Raw genomic sequence first — 26,787 nt, 5'->3', positions numbered from 1 at the left:
CAAAAACTGATCTATGTTTATCCACTGGGACCTATTCTCTGTGAACTGAACATTTGAGTGTTCATGAGCACACACAGCCATTGAAACAATTGGAGGCAGGGGAATGGCAGTGATTTCATCAGAGCAGCCAAATTACCTAGCAGGGTCCACGCTCAAGCTTTGCTAGGGGCAGTTCTGAAATTAATTTTTGGGGCGTGAAACACTGCAAAAACCGAGATGCGAAACGTCAGATATTCGCTTGCGCATCGCATTCTCCGTGAAACAAGCCCTTACATGTGAAATTGTACTCTTGAGTTCCTCGGGTGGTTAAAAACCTAATATAAACATGGAGGAATAAATAAATAAGGAGGATAATCTACTTTAAGGGCAGCTGCCTCTTGCTGATGATGCACAGGCTCAGCATTCTGCTGAGGTTTCATTGTGCTCAGTGAATTTAGTGTATTTTCATGTCCCAGACTTAATGGTGTGGTCTTGATTACTCTGTGTGACAACTTGCACTACTTTCAGGCTCTCTCGTCCTCTATATTTATAGTTTTTGTTTTTTCGCCTAAGTCTATTTGAAAAAATAATGGCATTTTTCTGACATGCACTGACTGTGTTTGAAATCCATGAAGCCAAACTGAAATGAGTTTGGGCTGATTTAATATCTACTACAGGTTAAGAAGTTGTTATTGTTGCTATTTGTTTGGCGCTAGACAAATTCAATTGCACTATATCAGTATATATTAGCAAAGTCATAAACGCAGGAGTTTTCAAACCTTTCTTAATAGCTGTTGTGATTTCAACCCACAGATCCCTGTACCCTTACATTGTTTATTTGTTTAAAATATTTGTTAAGCAAGGTCATTTTGGTGGAACGTGTCTGTGTCTGCATCCTTGTAATTAGCGGGTTTTGAAAATGCAATGCTAAGAAGATATTCTTTGGGTCATTTTAGTCTTCAGTTGGGAATGGCCAATCATATTCTAAGGCTCCTACGGTCACTTCAGCATCCTCCATGAATTCAGAATACCCCAAACTCATGTGCCAGCTTTCATTTCTTTTCCGTATGCAGTCCCGCAGTTGGGCTGCGCAGTCATTGTGTCTGAGCAGATGCCTTCATGAGCTGCTGTCACAGGCAGATTGCAGGCACAGACTCCTCATTGATACTAGAAGAAATTATGCATCTCCCTGTTATACCAGACTATGCAACCCCCCAGTACCCCCCCCCCCATGTAAAATTTTTTTTGCAGCAAACGGTGAGACTCAGTCTAGTCCCACCTCCAGGCCCAGATTGTGATTTTGGGAGGGGGGGCAGTGCTCGCTTTCTTTCTGCCTAATCTTCCCACAGTGCCCTCGTTTGTTGCGTCCCCTCCCCACCCAACCCCCGCCCCCCTGGTGCGCAGGCCTTTTGTGCTCCCCATTTTTTTCTTCAGCACTCTCTCTCTCTCTCTCTCGCCCCTCCCCCAGGATCCTGGAGCTCCAGCGGGCCACGCAGCGGAAGCGTATTTCCAGCGACAGCTCCGTTGCCGAGGCGCTGGCGCACAGCGACTCTCTGAAGTCCACAAAGCCGGCGCTCAGCAGGTGAGCGGGGCTCCGTCGTAGGGAGAGGGCCTTATTTCCAGGCCAATCGCAGGATTTCTGAACTTTTTTTCCCCCGTTACTTAGCGCACAACAGCTCTACCCTCCAGTACCCCCAACCCCCTACGTCGTACGCCCATAGAGAACCTTTGTCCACAGTTCCTCTTTCAGGGTTACCAGTAACTGGACCGGCCTTTCTCTTGAAGCCATTGTCCTTCTCCGTGTTTCCAGAAGGAGAGGTCCAAATATAGCAGCTTATGTTGCGGCGAGAGTCGGTGTCCGACCGTGCTAGGCCCCGGGTAGGGCTGTTGTGGAGTGATACACCGACAGAGCAGAGCAATGCTTTCAGCAGGGAAGGCCGGGCCTGCACAATCGCAGGAAAACAGGGTGTCTCCTGGAGTTCAGCCGAACCTCCTGGAGAAGAGCTGTTTTTGAGTAGGGTCAACCGGGCCTACTTGTTTTTAAAGTGGGTGTATTACGCACCTTGATTTTTCTATGGTTGAATTAGTCAGGGATTTGCCCAGGTTTTTGAGGCCTGGCTACCAAAATTATTACCTTTAATCAACCAGCATCAGTATTCAGTTAATCTTCTCAGTTAAACTTCTTGCTTAAACTTGGAAGACTAGACTGTGTTTGTTCTATTGAATGCCCTCCAAATAAAAAGCAAGCAAGCTCAAAAACACAATCATTAATGCTCAAGATTCTTACAAAACGAACAGTTATACCAAAACTTTTTTTATGTATAGACGTTCCATGTCAATACGTTTTGAGACATCAGATGAGCAGCCTGTTGTACATCAATAATAGTAATGACCATTGGCTGTGACAGCTTTCCACAAAAGGTCTGACTTGTACTTTCAAAATACAGTGAAGCCATGGCAGCAAATAAGCAAACTTTGACTTCCTGTTCAGTGCAGTTAAATGAGGAAACCACTTGGTTGACTTGTTTTAGATATTTTTTTGTATTGGTGCCTACTAGCATAAACAGAATGAAATCTCTTCTGTGGCTATTTCTAAGATGACCAAGCGTAGACCAGTGCACAGCACTGTGAATAATGACTGTTTCAAGCATTGACTTTTCTACAGAAATCCAATATGCCATGAAATATGAGGGCAGCTCTTTGCTATCGACGACTTGCCACGGCCGTAAGCACTGACACTGGGGGAAAGTGTCAGTCCTTGCGGTCGTTACGGTCACCAGCTTTCAAATGCAATATGGAGCCAGAAAACAGAATGCTCAGATTACAAGGGGCACAATTGCAGGTGTATTGAATTTTCAATAAGCAGGCAAGTAAATAAATAAATGAAACGGGGAAAGTGCTCACTCTCCCTGCTGCTCTCGTTTCTTGAAGTCTCGCCATAACTTTTCATTGCACATCAGATGTGAAATATGCTTGTGTTGTTCTTGTCAGTGTTCATAACTTCTCCCCATAAATCATAAATGGGAAAAGCCCCCCAGAACACTGAAACATCTCCACCATGAGGGCAGTTTATCAGGCCTCTCTCATATGAGGTCAGTAATGTCCTACACAGCCCTGCCAGCTTCAGTCAATGGGCTGTGAAAACAGATTCCAGGCTCAGATGTGTGATTCCGTACCAATGTGAGCCTCTTATCGCTGTTTATACCCATTGTGTTGAATTGCCACATTATTATTATTATTATTATTATTATTATTATTATTAGTAGTAGTAGTATTAGTATTCGTATTAGTATTATTATTAGTATTATTATTGCTGTTGTTGTTGTCTTTTTCGTTTGCATTGTTATGTATGTATTTATTTTGTTATTATGCATTTGTTCTTTCATTCATGTTTAATTTGTTCATTTTGTTTGTGGTTGTATTGAAGGAAAGGGGCTAAAATTGTGAGTGTTCATCGGTCTAACACAACCGCAGCTGATTTCAAACCAGCAGACAGGTGAGAGAGAGATACCCCTTTCTCCCAACTCTACAAACTTCTGTACAGCTCTTTTCAATCTCTCTTTCTCCCTCTCTTTTTTCTGACCTCGACAATGACGGTTTACTTTCTTCACTTGCTTGGCCACATTTTACTATTTTACCTGCAGAGCATGGGAATCTTCTTATCAAAATGAACCAAAATGATTTATTATAAGAATGATACAATTCACATCCCTGTGTGCAGATTATTAATTTTAATGCAGCGGACACAGTTGATCTCTAGACATGTCCACTTTCAGTCAAGCCAACGAAGAGTATCTCTGTGGAGAATACTGCAGCTGTTCCCTGAGTTATGTGCATTGATTGTGTCTGTGCAGATTCTCACAGCTTGCCTGGGTGATAGAGAATGTTATTTCTAATCAAGTGATACTGTATACATGGAACCATTTCATCAAAGTAGTTCACACCTTTTTAATGGCGACCAAACCTGTCCATCAGAGATTGTTAAGCAGAAGACTGTCTGCACTGTATTGGCTTTTGACCTCTTCTCTTCTGCGCCTTGAAGGTCTCTGATTGATAGTGTAGTAGCAGTGACAGGAGCCACCCATACTGGTGTGCCAGCAGTGAATTTTCTGTCTTTGTCTGCAGTCGCTTTCATCATTAACAAGACAACAATAAATTGTGTTCATTTCTGAACTCTCTAGAGTAATATCTCTGAGGAAAATGTGACGTTGGCGCTTCTGCTCGGTTAAGTGATCATGACTTATTTAGGTTTCTAGCGCTGGTGCCAGATTTGGGATTGGTGTTTCCTTGATGGTGGTTGCCATACCAACGACTGTGCCAGCTCTAAAAGAGAAGTGCAGCAGGGCAGAAGCAGAGAGAGAGAGAGAGGCCTTTTTTCCACTTCACAATCAGTGCAGTGATTATAAGTAGATTTACAGATAAACAGACAGGCAGAAAAAACAGCATTACTGTATGTAGGCCAAATCACAGGGCTTTCATTAGCAGGATAACAGCCCATGATGCGTAGTGTTTGATGCTGAATTCAGATTCAAGATTTTTATTACAAACGTGTCGGTGGTACATAACATTACATTACATAAGAGGGAGTTGGCCACACTGCAGTGACATCTCTCCTTTTCAGTTTTGCGGTTGCGGTTCCTCTGTGTTGAATCCAGACCGACTTTGAATGTGTTTAAGCTCGTCATTCTGAATATCCTTTTCTGCAATTTTCATGGAAAAACTTTTGCTTTGTGTGTGATCCAGGTTTTTCCTCTGTCTATATGGTTTTTCTCTCTCTCTCTCTCTCTCTCTCTCTCTCTCTCTCTGTTTGGAATGCCATACATAATTCTATATACATAATTTTCCCCCATCCTTTTACCTATCACCAAATTGTAGCCTATTGTCCTGGCTTATAATTACAAGCCAAGGTTCATGCTGTAATTAATTTGGGGTTTTGTCTGCATGTCAAACTGAAGCTCTGTGCATTTAAGCCTGTTCCTTTGTCCTTAATGGGATGATTATTCTCCAGTCAGCTCAGCATTGGCTTATCGTTCTGGGGAAAAAAAGGCCCTTTCTAAATATAAACTGCAACACAACAAGGTTTTCTGAACTGTTGTCTTATCATAAATCCTTTTGATCAGAGCTAATTATTTACTTATTTATTTGTTTGTTTATTTGTGTATTTATTTATTTATTTGTTCCCCAGTTTTGGGAGTGTTTACAGTTCACAAACTTCTGAAAAGCCTGCTTGATTGTGGCCTTTCAGTGGCTTAATCCAATGGCCTTGCAGTGAATTAGTCTGTTGACAAACTGCAGAAAACTACAGTCTGCTACAAGACAGAAGACGGTCATAGTTGCGAAAGCAGAGTGAATCAGAATGTGACTCATCCAGGTCCCCAGTGACTCCCTTCAGGATGGCTGCTGCGGGTGGTCTCTCGTGGCCAGCTGACAGTCCGATGGGACCCGTGTCCCCACGTAGGAGAACTTCCTTCGAGCTGTCACCACAGCCCCTGTTTCCTCATCACAAAGGCAGATAGTAAAAATTCTTCGGCTCCATTGCATTAGTAGGAAACATCCACTGTGCTGTTAACTATGATAACAGCTGAGTGTTCCTCTCTGTTGGATATTTACGTCAGTGATTATTTACGTGGCATATTTACCCCCCAGTGTCACTTTGGTCCCTTGTGTTAAAGTGAAATACAATGGCCTCTCAGCTGGATTGTTGTGTGTTCCTCAGAGTTGTCTAGAGCTGGAAAAAGTAGCTTATTGTCCCTATAAGCACACTGGCTTGTATAACCACCAATACTGCGGCTGAATTTCTATTCACTAATCACTTGCTTTAGTTAATCTTCTACGTTTCAGTGCTTGAAACTCCACTGAGGTGTTTCAGTATTTGTAACTCCATTGAGGTGTTTTTTTCATACTGTTCATAACTGTGTTATGACCCTTTTTTAAATCTCTTTTTTCCTCTTTTTCTGTATTCTTGTTCTTCCTTGTATGCGGGATTTCATAGAAAGGATGAAAGTGACAGCTTTTTATGGACTGTCATCTGGGGTCCACAAATTAATGAGTGGTAATTTCACTTTGTGTGACACCGTATGCAGCTAACTCATGAAAAACTGTGTTATTTAGCAGTAATTACGATTGTTCAAGCATTGTGTGTCAATGTTAATTCTGTACAAGGTTGGGAACATGCTGAAATAACTGTCTTTCCGGGCCATGGGCTGTTTCAGGACGGAGAGATGAATGGGGGGTGGGGGTTGTGTTTTAAAGAACCTATTCATTAAAAGTGCAAAGCATAATACTCCAATAGAAGCCAATTTGGTCGGCCTACGCTGATTTGGAAAACATCCCTGGAGGCTGTTGTATACTTCAGCCAAGCAGCACCTCCATAGTGTTGAGCAAATAAGATAAGGGATTTGCCTCATTTGCACTTAACATGTGTGAGCACAAGTTTCATGAGGAATTAGGGAAATGCTTCCCAGAAAGTTCCAGTAATTACTCCTATAGCATGTTTCGTGTGCCTTCTAAATCCCCTGCCAGCTGTTATCATATTCAGCTGTGATGAACGGCCATATGCATGCGAATGCGAAATAACTCCACAACTGCAGTAGATGTTGTGTCAACTAAGCTGACAGAATGTCAACAACCGTGTTAAATGAAGATTGCTTAATGCCAATTAAGAGTGTTAGAATTTGCCTAACAAAGCAAGCTGTCAATTTTTTGCATTCTTTCTTATTAAATTTACAGTTTGGGTTATCCAATTATTACAGTGAATTGTTTCCTGGCAGCTGTTACAGAATAAAATGCCAGACACTCCTGTTGACCGGCGGTTGTCCGGTAATTGTTTATAAATGCTCAAAAGAGGTTGTTTTCCTCCCACTTGAGGAAGTGTGCAGACATGTTAAGGCTGTTTGCATTAATGGTCTTTCTTGAGGGTGCTAAATTACAACCAGCTGCACCAGCTCTTTCTCCTGGCCTTCTGTAGCACATGACTGGTCACAGGAGCCAGTTAGATTCAGCAAGGAATCTAAACCTCTTACACAACAGGACTTGGTTTTGAAGACCTGAGCAACAAAGTATTCACAGCCGCTCTTGTTTTGTTTTTGTTCCTTTCTCCACTTTTATTCAAGATTAAGGTGTTTCTTATGGTGGAGAAGTTTTATAGCAACCTGTAGTTTCTTGTTAATTCGCCGCCGCAGGCACTTAATCATTCATCTTTTGCACATATAACCCAGTATAAGTACTTTTATACAAAGTTTTCCTTCTCCTGATCATCCATTACATCTTCCCATTCTACTGTAACTCTTGACATTGAATCAAGTGTATTAGGTTTTCCATGGGAGCCTATGAAATGCTTTTTCCAAAGGACAAGGGAATTATTCCAGTCTTTCCTCAGTTGGCTTGGGCTTTTCTGGTTTATCAGTCCCTTTTGAAAAGCATTTTCTTTGCAGTGCTTTCTAAAAATTAATTAGCAGAAATACGGTATAAATACGTCTTGCTTGATTGACAGATGTGATGAGTATTTCAGTATTCAACAGAATAACGAGCTCTTGTCGTATAAATTGCAGAAAAAAAAATGATTGCAAAACTATGGTGTAGTACTGTGATTAATGTAGAAATCCGCCCGTAACGGAAACATCAAAAGCTCAAAGCATTCTGGTTCCCTGGCTCATTGTGGATATACGAGTAAGGACATGGTTGAAGACATGGCTCCCTAGCAGATGTAACAACAGTTAAGGAAGTGCAGAGAGGTGGACAGAACTGAATATCAGGCCTGAAATTAGAATATTTGTGGCAATGTCTCTATTACAGTGAGGCAATTCCCTTGTGCCTCGTGCTGCGAGGAGGTTGTCTGGGTCATTACTGAGATGCGGGTGACAGGGTGTTCTTCTGGTATTCTCTGCTGGGATGTGGTGTTCTGTAACGGGTCACACCTGAGCCAGAAAGAGATGTGAAGGTGAACAGGTTGACAGAGGGAATTTAGAAATGAGCATATTTTTCCAGTCAAAATGACTCCCACAGGGAGTCCTACATCCACACTGCTGCGTGGCACATTTTAAAGGGCAGCCCCGATGCAGAGGGTTTGCTTTGACATCAAGCGCGTCTGCATTTTCACACACGGCAGGGGCACAGTTTGTCTCAAGGGTTTGTCTCAAGGGAAACAGAAACGCACGGCTTCATATTGTACAGATATAAGCGAAAGACATATGAACACAGGACCCCTTTTTGTTACCATCAGGAATCCTGCACACATGCTGCAAATGCTTGTCATGCTGTATGCTGTCGTTATTGCCACTGCATCCCTTCATCGATATTCAATGAACACACCACACATCCATCATGTGTGGATTTCTAGCGTTTCCATTTTCCACTGATGTTCGTGTTGTCTTTTTTCCTTTTCTATTCCACTCACAGTATAACACTCCATCTCTGACATATATTGAATGTGGTTGCCGTGGTAACCAGGATAGCAGCACATCCTTTGTTCTCTGACTGACAGAATTGTCAGTGGCATATTGAAGGCTGTGTAATCTGCTTTCAGTTCCCTGTACAGTAAGCCTTGGTAAGGAAGCATATGTTGTGTTTGTTGTCATGGATCATAGCAAGTGGTATGATTGTGCCAGCAGGGTAGTTCTCAGCAAGGCTTAAGGAGGTATGCCTGGCTGAGAGTGATGTGAATGCCCTGTTGTCATGGCGAGGGATAAATCACCTTAGTCCGTTTTAATAAACGCCAGAAATCCAGGTGTGAAAAGGCCTTGTGCACATACACGGTTGGTGCTGTAGTCCTGCTAGCCTATCATTGTACAATCACAGCCTTTGGCCATTTCTATCACATATCATAAGACAGCAGAAGAGGAGAATGGTAACGAAGATTGGAGGCGGCTTTGTCAAGGGATTCTAATGGGGGGGGAGAAAAACTGAAATGAAGATGTTCTCAGCTTCGATCAAATATTTATCAGGGATTCACTTGTATCAAAGAAGCTCCCTCAGAAGACGGCGATTCGCGAACAGATTAGAGGCAGTGAGACATCATGCTGCTGATCCGCTGTTTAATCGGCCTGATAAAGCTGAAAAAGCTGTCCCATTATGAGCTGGAGAGCTCAGGGTGCTCACGGGCTGAATGACGATCCTGTAAGAGTATCTACTTTAGCACGCCCGCTCTTGGTGGGGAAAATGATGAGCCCAGGTGGGCTGAATGGCCTGTTCTCCTTGTCAGATATTCACATGCTCTGCCCATACTTTCTGTTTGCTGCCTTGGGCTGAAATTCTGTTCACATCACGCTACAGCGACGCAGTACTGGTGTTAAGCATGTCCAGCAGCAGGTCCTAGACCCAAAGCAAAGTCCAAACCGAGTAAAAATACACCCTGATGTCCCTCATCCTTTTCAATCATGCTACATTCCACCTTTTCTTCTATACATGTCTTGGTTTTATTTATTTATTTATTGATATCTTTTGGCGGTTTAAATAAAGGGCCAAGTGATGAGGTTTTACTGTGATTCTATTCTAGTGGAATAATCCAGTTTTATAGTTGCATTTGAGGAGGAGCTATTGTGTGCTATAAGCTGCATTCAGAGGACTAAGGTTTTTTTTACTGGCTTCTGTCACTACTGCAACCCTTATGTAATGGAGGGGTACTGTATATATTCTTTCATTCATGCTCATGCAATACTGTATTGCATGACATCCTGAAGAGTTGCTAAACAAGAGAACTATCTACAGGGACATATTTAAACTTGATACAGCATTTAAATATAAAATGGTTTTTCTTTTTGTTTGCTTTTTTTGTGCCAAATTGATTTTATGCCTAAGATAACAATGCAAAACTGAATAATGTAAATAAATCCAGCCCTGGTGTCCATCCCCCAATAGGAAAAAAATATAGGAAATATATTAATAATAAGAGCTAAATAATCTGTTAATGAGTCACCCCATGGATAATATATGCAAATTTTGTATTAGCATTGCATGTCGTCAGTTAGACACTAGTGACATTAATTTTGCAGGCACAATGCAGCTAAACAAGTCTCCAAAGTCCTGTTTTCACATAGCTGAATGCACGCAGATGAGATTTTCCACCCAGTGCCAAAAGAGGATGTGCGGTGACTCCAAATGGGTGAAGTGTTTTTCTTCAGTGCTGCCTGTTTAATTTCAAGACAGTCGCTATTAAATCCTTCTTATCCTCTAATCCTGGCTGATGATGGCTTATGGGGTAGACATTTGCTGACCAAAGATTCCCAAATATACAGCAATTGAAACAAACTGAAACTGGATGTGATTAGTTTATTAATGCTTCTAACAATAGCAGCCTTTTCACCTTAGATTAAATGCTATATTTTTACATTTTTGTGTCCGGCAGAGATTTATCATGAAGCATGATTTAGTAATAATTCTTTTTTCTCATCAAATAATCTTTTTTAGGAAAAATGGAATGGTAAAAAGCTCAAGCTGTTTTGTGCAAGCTTTTTTTGTCCTGCCTATTCAACTGCTCTGTCCCCTTTCACAGTGTAGAGGGGTGTTTGAGGACGCTGAATGGCAGACTTCTCCTGCCCCCTCCCAAATATGCTCAATATAAATACTTTGTACGGTATCTCAGCATCGTCTAAACATTGTCTCAGCATTATCCTAGCTTCTGGGTTCACGGAGGATTACCTACAGGGATTGTCTCCAGGCAGGCTGACAGTTGTGACCAAAGGCTGTGTAGCCAACCGTGACAGAATTGAGGCTCTAGCATAGGGAGCCCAGTGTGTGTGTGTGTGTGTGTGTGTATGTGTGAACCACAGAATGAGAAGACAAGTACAGCTGGCTCCCATTTGACTGTGTCTGCTATCTTGGGCCAGGAAGTTAGCAAGGAGATGCATTGAATATCCCCCAAAACCATAGGGTCTGCTAGTTCAGTATTCATCTAATTACCAACAAAAACTTCCTGTGGATCCAGTTTTGCTGGTGAGAAGGAACCCCCTGCAAGTCTTCGCATTGACTGGGTTTTGTTTACTTTGTTTTCTTATTTTTCATTATGGAAGTTTGCTGCCAGTCTTCACGGAGTGTGCCAAGGTGTGTGTGTGTGTGTGTGCGTGCACGCGTGCGGGCGGGTGGGTGCGCGTGCACGCGTGCACATTCTTTTTGCTATATTTCAAGTTGTTCTACTTTCTTTATTCCAACTGAACAGCCTACACAGGTCCCATATTTATATAAAATATAAACACCCCAGATTACTTTCAGTAAGAAGTACAAATATTTACAACTGCTTTCCTTTTTTCACAGGTCTGAGAAGACTCCTCTGTGTAACACAGATAAAGGTAAAACATCATTTCCACTGTCATTGATGGACTAGGAATTATGGGTAAACCAAATCAAAATTCAGCACCTGCTATTGTATGTAACAGCACTTGGAAGAGTTCATTGATTGAACAGTGTCAGAAGTCTTTTTGGACTTCGCTAACAGTCCTGCGAACAGCATTTTCATCTTTAAAGTAGTCCCCTTTTTAATTTCAGTTCAAAGCTTCAGAACTTTATCATTTTTTAAAGATTTGAAATGTGATGTGGACTCCCTTTCCTCCAAACCAGCATATCAGAATTTATGGTTTTGAGCTGCAGCGGTGATATTAAAAGTTCTATTAGCTTTATTACCGTATAGCAGTATAGTTCAGAGTCTGGAGGATTGTATTTTTCAATACCCAACTCTTTGAGCATTTGGGAATTCATCTTTTTTTCCCAAGAAGGGATTCCCACACAAATATTTCCAGCACAGGTTCTGTATAGTATAGTCAAATGTGGATGGTTGAGATTTGTGAAATGCTGTTCATCAAGAGGAGTCACGGAGCAGTTATAACATGATTATCTTTCTTATTTAACTGGTTTTTCTACCATTTTCTTTTAAAATGCCAAACTTCCAAAAATAGTTTCTTTCACACATTGAATTTTTGTTCTGAATAAATTAATCGGCATAGTCGGTAAACAGTCGTAATTTTAGGGATCTGAACCAAATTGAACCATCAAGCAAACTGTATGTAAAATCCCCAGTACAATTTCCTCATTGCTGATGCTAAACATGCATATACAGAATGTAACTGCAAATGTGATTAATTAATTAATCTCACCCTGGATAAAGGTCTTTCATTGTGATAAAAAAAAAAAGATTTTTCTTGAAATATCAGTAGAAATAAACTTATGAGGTATTAAATCAAAACTGAGGAACTATGTATGTAATTCTCTTTTTTCAGTTTCCCTGGAGGTGCTTATTGATTGTGTGAAAAACAAAGACCATGAGAGGGTGAGCAATGAAAGACAATGCCGTTTTACTGCCATACGTTAAGTGCACTGTTAATGGGTGCGTTTAGGAGGAGAGCCTCAAGATTCGGTGAAGTGGATGGAAGCTATTACTGGCATTCACTTATCAAGATTTACAAAACAAATATGTTGTATGTGTACACTATACAGCAGAACGAATTGCATGTCTCAGTGACAGTAAACTGTAGGCTATAGTTGACTGGACTGCAGCTAGAAATCTTTATGCAGCGGTAAGTAGAATTCTGGCTGATTTAGGGGCAGTCTAAACTGTACAGCTCAGTCTGTGTTTGTGGCAAGTGATTTATTACTGTAACTGGGCCACTTAAGAGCGCCTTGCTGGTTTTTTATTTGATTAAAGTTATTTAAAACTGTTCTTGCCTGCTGCTAAAGTGCATGCATGCATACCAAAATCACACATAGTAAATACACCTATCCATAATGCCTTAGCATGGAAGACCAAACAAGGAAAAATTCCCGTGTATTCCCCGCAAAGTAGCTTGTGATAAATGGCCCACATTCTGGGCTAACCTCAGGTCCCATGTTCCCCGTAAGGCAGTGAACCCCACGGAATTGTGAAGCGTACAAATGGCCTCCATCAGGAAAGCCGTAGGAAGGAGTCTTTCTTCCCTTCTCGTCGCATTCTTCATACACATAATCGTCGCTACTGAAGGGTTGTACTGAGGCCCATGGAGTCTTACAGTCAGGACTCCATTACCAGCAAAATCAAGGATTACACTGTCATTACAGGAAACCGTCTAAAGCCATGTCAAGGATGGTGGCTTTGGTTATGGCCTGCGTTCACACAGTCTTGCCATATTCTTCATTTAGATTATCAACCCATCAGAAATATGTTCGTTTGATAGCGCTGACATTATGTTAACCTGGGGTCCGGCCTAATATTAAGTTGGCAGACTGAAAACACTGAGATGATGTTGTGAGATGCCATTTGTAAGATACACGGTAGAGCATGCAATTCAATCCATGTTAAAGTAAATTCAGCCAATATTCATTTGGCGTTGGGGAAATGTTGGGATGAAGTAGCGTTGATGTGGGGGTGATTTTCCGATGGGTTCTAATTTCCCACAGCTAAGGGACCTTCACAAACTGGGGGCAGACCTTTCCATGCAGGACTCCTTGGGTCAAACCCTGCTTCACCACGCTGTAGATGTGGGCAGCAAAGAGATTGTGAAGTACATCATTGACAATGGTAGGACATCCTGCGACAACACGCCAAGGGTCCAGAGTCCATAGTCAATGACCAACTCTCCTACTGTAAAGAAACATGTTGGAGAAAAGTGATTGCTAGAAAGCTAATGATATTCGGTTTCATATAATATTGGAAACTTTAATGTGTTAATAATGTTAATTAACATACTCATACAAAATCAACAGATAACTTAGGGGCAGGATGTTTGGTTTGGCGATTTAATTTAGCTGTTTTTTTCCCCTTCTTTTTAAAACAGCACCCACTGATATCTTGGATGTAACAGAAAAAGAAAAGTACGTAACGCTCAAAATCTGATTCTCTTTTCCCATTCCATTAATTTGCATAATTTTTCATTCAGATCACGGTTCCTTTTGTAATAGCTGCCATATTTCATTTTCATTTCTATTGATATCTTTTCAGATGCAAAATTACATCCCAGCAGGATTTTGTAATAGCTAAGGCTCACTGGTCCATGGCTTTGAATCTCATTTACAACACCGTTGCTTAAGTTAAACCATATCTGGGTGATATTACAGTACATGCATATGACAAGCCCCCTCCCCTTTATTAAATAGTATGAAAGGTATTACAGCCTTGCATGGTTTAACAGACCCCCCCCCCCCTTTCTCTGTGCTGCAGTGGAGAGACAGTCCTGCACAAGGCAGCCTCGCTGTGTCAGAGGACCATCTGCCATTACCTGGTGGAGGCAGGAGCTTCGCTTATGAAGACCGACCTGCAGGTGAGAGAGAGAGAGAGAGAGAGAGAGGGAGGGGGGGGAGAGGGAGGGCGTCATGGTAATATAGTACATGGATGCCACCATGTTTTGTAACACAATTTAGTCTTTTGTGTGTGTTTATCCAACAGGATTTAGAGAAAAAGCACTGTGTATACATCAGATATGAAAAAACCATTGCAGACTTTTACGTTTATACATAAAAGGCATGTTGGCAACTTGAATTTTATGTTTATGCATAAAAGTCATGAACAGATAAAAAAAGTGTGGGAAAATCCTTTATTATACCTTTTGGTTGAAAGTGTATACCACATGTGATGTTGGTGCTTGGATTTAATTCTTGCCTCTCCATCTTATGGACACAAACAACCCTCAGTTCAGAGGTATATCTACACAAAAAACAGAATGATTATTTATTAGCTGAAAATGTTTCATTTAGTAAAAAGTAGATGTGGTATGCCGCGTGGGAGGACAGCTTAACGTGTGTATTTTAACGCAACCCTAACCCTAACGTGTGCAAGTGGGAATGGATGGGTGTTCCCTTCATCAATGTACTATGTACAGAAACAACCTGGGCTCCATCTTACCTTTGTGTGTGGCTTGAGCATGGCCTTGGCACCACTGCCCTCTGTGCGCTCAGCTCCTTCACTTTCCCGTCACTGATGAGCGAATTTGACATCCGACGACTGGACCGCAGCTAATTCTGCAAAATAATTACCTGGAATCACATTAAAGCATGTCAAAATGCCACTTATCTGCGAGCACGAAGCCCAGACCCCCAATCAGGCCGATTAAAGTGAAGCAGCGAATGCGGCCGACGGCGGACACGTCTGACCCAATCGCTCAGATTAGGGCCGTCCTGTGGAGACGATGAGGAAGCTCGCTGCAGCCACAGCGGCTGCGGGATCGGGCGTCATGACGGCCGCTGAAAAAGAGTTTTGTGTGTGTGTTCTTTTTCTTGTGTATTTTTGTTTTCTGCAAATTTGGAATGCTCAATCAGGAATGCTCATTCATAATTTTCGGGCCATCCTGTAGCTGTAGCATCCCCCCCGTTATCTCAGGAGAGTGCGGAATAGCGCGTTCGTCCTGGGCGCGTGTAGACAGCCTGCGTTTCTTCTTGCTTCGCGGCCCCCCTGCTGAGCTGTGCAGTTATTGCGCCGGAGGACAGCATGGCTTGCACAGCTGGTACAGACAGACCGCAGGTGCCTGATTGATGTTCGGAGTAGATCTAGCTTGATGTGTGGGGGGGTGGGGGGGGGGGGGGGGGGGGGGGATAACATGTCAACAGAAGCAAATGAGCATCAGAAGTCGTGTCATCATTCCTTTCAATTTTGTCATCATTTTTGGGTCTTCCGGACTGCCTATAGGATAAATCAATGGCGTTTTTACCAATTCCTTCAAAATAATTTTTATATTTGTTTGTATATGAAAAAAATGCTTCTCACCCATTTTTTATAATCTAAAAAAATGATGTGTAATTTGAAAAAATAATTTTGCTAAATAATTATATCTGTTTGAAAGCGGCATCAGTATTCAGTGGATCCAGTGCCGTTTAAGGGAAAAATCTGTCCGAATAAAAACGCTGACTGTGACACGTACGGTTATGTGAAACTCCCATTCATTCTCTCCATAGAGAAATCATGCTTTGATCTGGAAATCCATACATGGGCGCAGGTTTTTCTCTGCGTTACGTCAGGCTTCTGAAGCCCATTATGCAGCCACTGCTTAAGGCCTCTAAATGAGGCTCAAAGAAACAGTGCCTAACGGCAGCAGCGCAAACTCACAAACTCATAGTCTGTGTTAGTTTCTTTCCCAGAGGATACATGCACGCAAATTTCATTTAAAGTTAAGTTTGAGATGACACCTGCATGTCCTTCCAAGTTTTCCTTAAAACCAGACAATAGGTTTCACAAACACTTCTCTCTCCAGTATAACGCTTGAAAGATATTTTTTCAACTGTTCACCTGCATCTTCATTCTACCTGTCTACTTTCCGTCTGACACACTTAAGATCCACGGAACACACTGGAGAACTTGTGCTTCCTCATCCCCCCCCCAATGCTTCTGCCTTGCATGCGTGAGAATGTGCCCTCCTGCAGCATCTCACTCCCTCTATCAATCCTCTCACACCTCTGGGTTCAGTGGCCATACATGCAAGAAAATGATAAATGTTCCCCAGTGGGACTGTCTATCACTGGTAATATGGCAGATGCTGGATGAGCCTGATTTATCCACACACGGCGTTGGGCTTCCATACAGCCCTGTACTTCTTAAACGTAATTTCATCATTTCCAACAACCTCTTCAGCTGCCTGTATTGGAAATGATCACACATTCTTTCATTCTCATTCCCACTCTCTCTCATCCCCTCTGTCTCTTTCTTTTTTCTCTCTCTCTCTCTCTCTCTCTCTCTCCTCTCTCCCTCCCTTGATTTGTGACCTCTCTTCACTTATTGGAGCTTTTTTTTTAATTGTCTCTGACTCACTGCCTGTTCCTTAAATTCTAGAATGCAGCGCAGTCAGCAAAAACCCCCATAAGTCTCACATGGGCGATGAAGCAGAAATCTGCCTGTTGCCAGATTGAGGTTTAATTCATGCCATTAACTTCATCCAATTATATTTTTTTTTACGTGCCTGTTTTCATCTATCTATACCTGTTTAAGACACTGCCATACTGTCTTTCTTTTGGAGTGTTTGTATCCCACTAATATCTACAGTAAGAGGTCAACTCCATCACCATTTAAGGGGTCCTGGAATTATTTTCCAGTTTTTCCCCAAAGCTGGCTAAAATGGGCTTAAAATGGCCTTTGGAAGATGTACACTCTTAAGCATTGTGTCACAACAAGACTGTGGCACTATATGAAAATAATTACTTCATTTATTAAAGGATTGATTCAAGGTCCTCTGCAGGAATTCTTTTGCATCCATACTCTCTACTGGGTAAAGAGACTCTCAGCCCACCCACCCATTTCGCAGAAACGATTTATCCTTATTTCTTTTCAGTTAGTTAGTCTATTATTTTGTTGTTGTTTTTTTGTAGAGGGCTGGAACTGTAATGAGTTTGTGATAACTTCTGAGTTCCTGCTTTGAATGGGCATGAGAGTGGCTGAAATAGGATGAGGGTTTATTCATTTGGCTGGCATGGTTTTTGTCTGTGTGAAGTGACAGAACTCATTAGTGGACGGTGTCCAGCTGGCAGGTGGAACCAATTAAAACTGGAGGAAACGGAGAGCTGGAGAGGAGACGGATGTCCAGATGAATCTAAAATCCAGATCTCAACAGAAACCCCTGGTTTTGTTAGGAATTCATTGGCAGGGAGTGCTGCCAAAGCTATGCACACTAACAACAAAAAAATACCCCTGGGTTCAATTAACATTTAGTTTTTACTTTCAAATTCACCGTAAAATACAAGTGTTACTTTGTCCCTGTATAAGCACAATTGCTTTTCATTGATTGTTTGACTCATCATAATGTGCTTATGAATATAAAAGTAACCTTTATTTAAGTGTGTCCAATTGCTTATTAGCAGATGTTTTTAATCCAAAGTGACATACAGTATGTAAATGTGTACATGTTTTGGTATCATCCCCTGGGATTTAATCCATAATCTTTGCATTGTTAGCACAATGCTTTACCACCTGAGGCATGGGACTAATACATTATTAAGAATTATTATGAATTTTAGACAGTGGTCTCCGAGTCTGTACTTGGTCAGGATGTTCATCCACGTTGTAGCTCTGACAATGAAAGGATTATACAGTCAGAGAGTAGTCATGTTTTTGTACCCGATTGTTTGCTTTGTGTCTGCATTTCTTAGCCCCATTGTCTAAAGTGGAGTGTTTGGCTTGTTTCTTGATATGGCTTATTTTGAAATAAATGGCTTATGCTGTGTGGTGTGTTGTTTCCAGAGCAGGAAGGAGCCAGGTCTGAATAGTTTGGCCATTCACACTACGGGAGTCGGTTAACTCTCACGCTTTCCTGCCAGGGTGACACACCGAAACATCGGGCAGAGAAGGCCAAGGACCAGGACCTGGCAGCCTATCTGGAGAACCGACAGCACTACCAGATGATCCAGAGAGAGGACCAGGAAACCGCCGTGTGACCTCTCTTCCATACCCCCCTCCCACGTGCCATAAAAACCCATCCGCAGCCAGGAACCAGCACCGCTGGGGTCTACAGTTGGTCTGAGGAGCACATTTCACAGTTTTCAGCAGGTGGTCTACCGGCCAATGCGCTTCCAGCACACGGTCCATAGCGCCCACTGGTAACGCAGTGTCTACAAGAACTCCTGTCCCTTTTTATTTTTATCTTTGTTGCACTGCCAAAAACGTACAAATAAAAAAAATTAGTGTTTTAATTGTTTTGTCGGAATGCATGAAAGAGCTGCTCCTCTGTTGTGTTGCGTTGTCCTATTCTAGCGCTGTGGCACAGACAGAATGTTAGGCTAATGCTAGAGGAGTTTATGGATGTTTCAGGCTTGGGAAAGAGATTTCTGAATGTCAAGGTGGTTTTATTGTTCTACAGAGAAATTGACCTCTACAATGGAAATCTGTCTTCAAACAACACAGAAGTGCAAATGGTCATGAACAAAAAAAGCTTGGATTTTAAAAGGGTAATTTTTTAGCAGGGAATGAAGGCTATTGTCTTTAAATGCACCCAACATGCTATTAGTATGACTGAATGTTGCTTTAAGAGATGGAAAAGAAGCTTAGGCATTTTTTTATGAGACTGTTATAGTTTTCATTTGTAGTGGTTTGATGACTTGTTCATTTACTCAGACTACAGTAAATTGTTTAAATCTTGACTCTACCTTAGGCAGAGACATTTTACACTGAAAGCTTTCACTGTACAATTTCAACATGGATGAAACCAATACTGTTCTAAAGAGAACTATGACTTGTATTATTTGAAAACTATACTACTCAAGTCAGAGTAGATGTTTAACTTCTAATAAGAGTATTTGGTACTGTAAACTCATATTAGTAGCTTTCTTTCAAAGCAGATTTACACTGCTATTCTTCATGCCTTGAATATTTTTTTAATTGTATGGCTGATTGTTTGAATTTCTACTTGGTGTACTAAAGTTGTGGCATATTTCTTAGTATAATCAAAAGTAAATAGATATTTATATAATGCATAGCTGTGAAAATGGCATTTTTGTGTTGTCATGTTTGTATTATAAAAATGTACATTTGATATATATATTTTTGAGAGGTAGATAGCTTATCTTCTTATTTACTTTTACATATAACCAGCCATTCAAGGCATCTCTGTGTTTACTTCTACAGTTGACAGGTGATCCCACTTTTAAAAATGTATTTATTTTTGGGGGTTTAATTACTCTCCCCCCCCCATCGATGAAATTGGTGGCTTTCACATAGTTAAATAGCTAAGTCTGAGCTATAAATTTGAAGAGTGAATAGTCTTTGTTTGCTTTTCTGCATATTTCCTAGACCAATTATTCAGGCTGTTTCTTTTTTATTTTGTAGGTACAGATTCAGATGCAACCCAATTGGCAAATGAAAGCATTTACAGGAAACCAGGGCTTTGTGAAACAGCCATATATTATTTGTGTGAAAAAAGCAATCCCTGTACTCTAAAACTCCCCCATTTTAGTATGTTATATAATGCTATTTTTCCCTTTTAGCCATATCTTGCAATATCTAAGGATCTGCTGTAAATATTTAGATTTGTTTTAAGGAAAGTTAAGGAAAGTAGACATTACTCACTGGAATATTTAAAATGTCTATTTTACTGGCAATTGAGCACAATGCATGAACATTTTGGCTAATGCCTTCTTCAGTGTGCAGGGAGTAATTTGTAATATTCCAATGAGCACATTTCAATTCATTTATATTTTGTGTTGGGTTTAACACCCAGTATTTCTGCTTTGTTTTGAATTTAGCATGTTTCATTAGCTATTTATCAGGATGGATTTTTAAGTAGAACTTAATATCATTTAATTACACTTGTTTGATTTTTATGTATGTAATGCATATACATTACATATTATGATGTTCACAAAGTCATTTTCTAAGACTGTCCAGTTGCAAATGTCACTTTCTTAAAAAAAGAAAAGGCTCAATGCTTTCTTGTCCTTTTGGACAATTCAGCATATCGGGCATGTTATAATTGGTCATTTCTACATGTCTGATGCACAGATTTGACAGTCCATGCCAGTTATTGATTAGAATTTTTTTCCCAATAGTGTCAGTTAACGATAGGTGGATGAGGTCCATAAACTGCTGAATAGCAGAAGCTGCAATAAGCCGTTAGTCATGACTCTTATCAGCAAAATGGTGGTACAGTAGATCACAATGATTGGTTCAAATCAAGGAGTCACTGAATTTAATAGCCCCAGCCATGTTTGGTTTCATGATTTCCCATTTTCCCATCACTAGTGTCACTAACAGCCTTTAAATAGAATTTAATTTGATCTGATTTGATCAATTGAATATTTGGTCAATTGGATTTGATCTGGGAATGATTTTGACGAAGTGAATAAAATCACAACAAATAAAATCACAACAATTATTTAATTAATGGAAATAGCTGGCCATTTAAAAATGGCTCCAGGGTTTCTTCAGGGGTAATTAGAACAGGAGTATCAAGTTCAGGTCCCAAGTGTGCTTGCTATTTCTTCTAACCTTTGGAATCTCTTTGAATGGAAACCAACATCCAAGAAGATGCCTTCCATGCCTCAACAATAGAAGTGGGTACTGTACATGGCATTTAATTTCTCCTTTATCCATGGAATAGTCATATTTAATTACATACTGTTCAATGTTATAGTGAAAACTCGTGCATCAAAATTTCCCCTTTTTAACACAATCAGGAATAAATGTATTTATTATTAATGTCTTTAGTTGTATTTAAACCACTGAGGCCTGAATTAAATTAATTGAAAAATTCAAGTTCAGCCATTACAAAAATGGAAAGATTAAATGTTTACATTAAGTAAAAGGATTTGCTTCTGAGAGTCTAGTTAAATACATCTTATATTGAATGTTAGACTAATAGTATATATGTTAAAAATTATATAAATTTAGATAAAGAAAAGTGAATTGAGGACTATTTATTATATTTGCTTTACAAACACGCACACGCATGTATTATATATTTTTATATTTCCATCTGCCTTCGTTTTTGTAGTAATATACTGCTATACAGTTTTGTCTTAATATCTTTAACAGCTTCACATTCACTTGTCACATGTTATTGGAGGGACTATTTTGAACAGCCTTTGTGTTCTTGCATATATATTATCTCTCAAAGCTACCAGAGACTTTTTTTTCCTGTAACCACTGCAGTGAAATGTGCTGTTCCATAGTTTAGTTGTGAATTTTGCTTCCTTTTTAAGGATATTTTTTAAAATATTGATATTTAAGTGACAACAGATGTACACAAATTGCTGGCCTTCCATGAAATTTCCTGCATTAAGTATACAGTAACACACGTTTTGCTTGTGGGAAGCTAAATTCACTGAAACCCATGCTTCTTCTCAGCTGAATTGCAACCAAGCAATTTTGGACAGCCTTCAATGGATTGAATTGGTAAAGAAAAATGTTTCTTCCATCACTGAAAGGAGAATTTTTGTAGTTTGGCGAAGTTTAGAGACAAATGGACCACGAGAGAAGGGTTCTTTGTGTGAACCTCAAATGTATAATTCTCTGCAAACTTATCTGTCAAGTTTATGCATAATGTCGCAAAGCAAGCTAAAAGACAGGTGTTCTGTAAATTCATGTGGGTCGAGCTTGCTAAAATAAAATGTCCAAGTGTCAATTCAGAATATAACTGCTGTGCACAGTGGAGCGTAAGTCATTCCATGTTTCATCTAGGTAGTAACTTAATTTTGGGAGTTAAGCTGAAATGCAAAATCCCAAACAAATACATGATCAGTATGTATTTATCATACATATAAGCAAGTCACATTGCTCTACTACTAAAAGCAATATTGCAAGATAACTCTCTTTAATGTGCATTAAAGCAGCCTTAAAGCACATAAGCAATACTGTCACCTGCAAACCTCAAACCCTGTGACATTTACAAGCAACACGTCAAATTTGGACATAGCATACAGACTGATGGGCCATGTTGAATTTCACCCTCCCACCTGCATCACTCCAGGCCAGTTCAGTCTTGAGCAATGTCTGTATTTCCATGAGAAGCATGTAATCTTGCTACCATTTTTGAAAATTATATTTTGTGATGAAAAAGCTCTGGGGTGTTGAGCTGGCAGTTTAGTTTTGTGACTTGGTTTTGGTGTGTCTTTGAAGGTGGGAATTATGTGGATGCCACTGTAATATCCAGATACAGTATGGAATGTTTCAAAGGGAATCACACAGTAGCCATGTTTTAATACAGGCTTGATGCACAGTGATTGTCCTGTAATACATAGATAACTACTCTATAGCCCCTCATTTTCGTTAATAACCACTAGGGGCCTCATTTAAATACTGGTCTTACGATCAAATTATATCTTAAATAGTGTCTTACGCAGAAGACTAAGTAGTATTTATAGAAAATCCCACTTAGACGTGAATATGATCATATCTCTACATAACCTTTACACTAGACATAAGTCAATTAACTGCTGGTTATGTGGAGGTTCTGCATTTTGTTTGCAGCATGAAATTCCCCAGAATGGACTGTACATGCTTTAAGAATTACATTTAATTGGTAATGATCATTTTAGGCATGAAGAGTGAAAGAAATATTTAAATGCAACCTTATTTAGAGGGGAAATGCCATTACTGGTAAGCGCATTGACATTGAAATTGAAGTTCATTCGAGATTTATGTATATCGCAACCACATTAAACCAACGTAAACAACTTTTTTCAGTATCAGTTATTTTTACTGATCAAGCGTAAGCACAGTTTGGGAAATTACCTTCAGATTACATTTACTGTAAGTTTGAATCCCAAGACCATTTTTGTGAATGAGGCCCCTGGTTTTTGATAGAGTTTTTGGGAATTCAGATACACCCTGTCGTTTGTAAAAAAAAAAAAAAAACATTGTTTTTTTCCTCTTTTGCAGATGTTATGCTAGAATGTCTCACAATTCTCTTTTTATTTTTTCTTTTCTTTTTTTTTGGCCTTTGTCCCCAAGGCAAACTATGTACTGTTTAATTTAGTATGCCAACTGGTGATTGAGTGTGCTGTTCCTGTAGGAAAGGAAGTTAAATCATTCTCAAAGTTGTCATTCACAGACCAACCATTGTCACATGAAATACATTTAATACTTTTGAAATGGCATAATTCATATGTTTGCTATTTACACATTTGTAGTAAATTGGAATGCTTGGTAGATATTTTAACAGGTTAAATAAATGTTACAAAGCCTTTTTTCAGATATAAGCTTTTCAACAACTGAATGCAATCAAGCTATGCTCATTTCTTCATCTTTTCTTACACTTTCAAACAGCTGTAAGCAGAAATGTCAGTTAATTTGCATTTTCCATGCTTTTTTGAGTTGCTGTGCAATTCAGGATGTATATACAGTGAGTTCTGTAATGTTTGGGGACAAAGGACAAGGCATGTTTTTTCTCCTGATTTGGCTCTGAACTCCATAATTTAATATGTTTGTAATCAAACAATTCGTTAGTGGTTAAAGTGCACATTCTCAGCTTTTATTTAAGGGTATGTTTATACATTTTGGTTTCACCCTGTAGAAATTATAGTACTTTTTTATACATAGTCCCCCAATTTCAGGGCACCATAATGTTTGGGACAAATGAGAGAACTTTCAGTGTCTAGTCTTGATTCTAGGCTTTTGGTTGGCTTTGGAGTCTTTTATTGGCATTTTTCAACATGAGGACCAGAGTTGTGCCAATGAAAGTCAACAAAGCCAATATGAGTCTGAGGGGAAGAAAACAGTCAGAGACACAAGCCAAATCTTAGGCTTACCAAAAATCTATTGTTTGTAACATCCTTGAGAAGAAAGAGAGCACTGGTGAGCTCAGTAATCACAAAGGGCCTGGTAAGGAAGGAAGGAAGGAAGGAACATTTACCATTGATGACTGAAGAATTCTCACCATAATTAAGAGGAACCTGTGCAACAGATCAGAAACACTCTTCAGAAGGCAAGCTTGGATGTGTCTGTGACTACTATCCACAGACGACTTCATAAACAGATCTACAGAGGCTACACTGCAAGATGAAAACTACTAGTAGTTAGCTGCAAAATCAGGAAGGCCAGGTTAGTTTGCTAAATAAGTACCTAAAAGAGTCAGCAGAGTTCTGGAAAGAGGTATTTTAGGCAGGTGAGACCAAGATACACTTGCATGAGACTGATGGCAAGAGCACTGTGTGGAGGCCAAAAGGAAGTGCCCAAGATCCAAAGAACCCCCCCGCCCCCCTCATCTGTGAAACATGATGGGTGTGATGATTTAGGCATGAGTGGCTGCCACAGGTACTGGCTCATTTCTCTTCATTGATGATGCAACTGTGGAGTACACAGCCAAATCAATAAATAAACAAAAATATGTCTTTGTGCCAAACATCATGGAGCTCACTGTATGTGTGTGTGTATATATATATATATATATATATATATATATATATATATATATATATATATTATATATATAATTATATTACACACATAGGTATAGGGCATACCCTGCCAAGGCGTAACTTGGCAGGTGGTATACTTGCCACCCCGCTGCATATATATATATATATATATATATATGATGTGTGTGTGTCTAAATAATTTTAAAAGAAAATGTGTGAGTTACTGGGTAATATACCGTTTCTGTAATTAGATTTAAGAAATACATCATTTTCTACTTATATAGTGACCAAAACCATGGACAGACAAGTGTGAAGTATAAACAATATTGACTTGTATGTTTGTTCTATGGGCTGGTTTTGTTACTGTCTGCTTGGGAAAAATAAATATTTCATAAATGTTAAGTGTGTTTTCACTGAAATTGCATCTACATTTTAAACCTTCTGTTTCATTTATATTTCAGTTGTTTCATCACATTTTATGACTCACTATACAGTTGTGCAGTAATACATGCTGATGTGCTGTCAGATTAATTGTCTTGTTTGTTTGGGCTCTATAACAGTTTGCATTGATAAAGTGGTTCTCGGAAATGTTTGGCCCATAAAAATGCTCATTTCCATGTCATAATGCTCATTGCCACGAAACAAAAGATTTGCTGTTAGTGTTAAGTGTCAAACTGTTAAGTGCTACAAAAAAGACTTACATTTCCAGAAAGACAATTTTCTCATGAAATGGGAAACACATACCATTGCTTTACATTGGAAAAGTTTAGTCATATGTATAAACTTTAGGTCGAAGCACATGAAATAGTGACAGTACATAACTAACTGATGATGTGAGGATTCTATACTGTATCTAACTCTCCCGGATTGACATGGCAATGATGAGATGGGCATTCAGTTGCATTTGATCATTCTCAATTGGGACACACTGCTCATGTAATCACTTAAATATATGAAGCTTCTTCCTCATCACACATTCCCATTTCTAAAATAAAGTTTTGATTTTTCTGCAAGTACTCTAATGGTAATATCTGTTGATATTGTTTGGGGATCAGCAAAACTGATTAATAAGTAGAATGCATTACAATTTCTTTTCCCATAGTTTCAGGCAGGAAATCCAAATTTGAACTCTGGTAATCTATTTTCTATTGAGTTTTTTAAATTGGCAACAGTATGAAAGAGGCTTGTGGAAACAACTTCTGATAAAATTTTAAGTATGAAGGGTTTCCGGTGTTGTAGTAATTAAGTTTTGTTTTAGTTCTGTTTAAGAATTAGTGATTGCAGAGTGGTGAGTGTCTCAGGGTGCCAAAATACACTTTTTTTCAATCGTGAACAATGTTTAATTCACTTGATTCTTCTGACACTTGCTTTCACTGAAACAATTATACGATGCAAAGTGATGACCTCACATAATGTAAAGGTGTTTTTAACCACACGGGTAAAGTATATGCATTAAATCACTACGTACTAGATTTGCAGGGAAGAGGGCTGTATTTCCACATGCCTAAAAACACATCCCTACTGAATAATGCTAATTGCCCACAGATTGGGTATCTCTCAACATGTGAAAAATAAATACAGTGGACCATTCACAATGATGAGACAAAGCCAGCCTTCCATGTGGGTTGGTTGTGGTAGTCAAATCCCAGATCGTGAGTCCACTGGACCAAATATTATCTCTTTTTTTTGTATCCTTTGGCAGAAATGAGATGCTAAGCCCATAAAGCTTCCCTAGGGCTTTTTCTTGGTGATCAGTGCATAGGCGTTGGAGGGCAGGCTGTGAGAGTGGGTTGAACAAGGGCTAAACATAACACAGATATGAGCTGTACTGCCAACATGCAGAAGCTTCGAATGCAAATTTGTCAACAGCCCCCTAAGCCTTTACCACTCGGTTATCAAGGCAGCCTTTAAGAAGCTAAGTTTTTCTACCGAACCATCAGATCAGCCGCAAAAATTATGATGTGGGCCTAAAAGAAGACCAAATGTACCGTATTCTGGAACATGAAATTGAATGTTTATTATTGATGGAATTATGGTATCCTCCACTGAGCAATCCATTGGCTTTTGAACTTAATAATTAAC

General features: G+C 39.8%; 1 protein-coding gene across 12 annotated transcripts in view; it reads left to right on the top strand.

Moving 5' to 3' along the window:
* The window catches only part of LOC135255309 (diacylglycerol kinase zeta-like), a 127,787-nt gene extending 102,680 nt beyond the window's left edge, over window positions 1-25,107 (top strand). For 11 of the 12 annotated variants that reach the window (XM_064336310.1, XM_064336313.1, XM_064336307.1 and 8 more), the window contains 8 exons: window positions 1,448-1,561; window positions 3,407-3,475; window positions 11,227-11,261; window positions 12,186-12,235; window positions 13,339-13,459; window positions 13,716-13,752; window positions 14,099-14,198; window positions 18,175-25,107. In XM_064336310.1, the coding sequence (XP_064192380.1) occupies window positions 1,448-1,561; window positions 3,407-3,475; window positions 11,227-11,261; window positions 12,186-12,235; window positions 13,339-13,459; window positions 13,716-13,752; window positions 14,099-14,198; window positions 18,175-18,291 (643 nt within the window). In that variant the 3' untranslated portion in view covers window positions 18,292-25,107. The remainder of the gene's footprint in view (window positions 1-1,447; window positions 1,562-3,406; window positions 3,476-11,226; window positions 11,262-12,185; window positions 12,236-13,338; window positions 13,460-13,715; window positions 13,753-14,098; window positions 14,199-18,174) is intronic. The other variant, XM_064336303.1, reaches the window with a different exon arrangement.
* The last annotated feature ends 1,680 nt before the right edge of the window (window positions 25,108-26,787 follow it).

The sequence above is a fragment of the Anguilla rostrata genome, chromosome 5 (genome assembly GCF_018555375.3).
Source record: "Anguilla rostrata isolate EN2019 chromosome 5, ASM1855537v3, whole genome shotgun sequence".
NCBI classification, from domain to species: Eukaryota; Metazoa; Chordata; class Actinopteri; order Anguilliformes; family Anguillidae; genus Anguilla; species Anguilla rostrata.
This window is presented reverse-complemented; position numbering and strand designations above follow the sequence as displayed.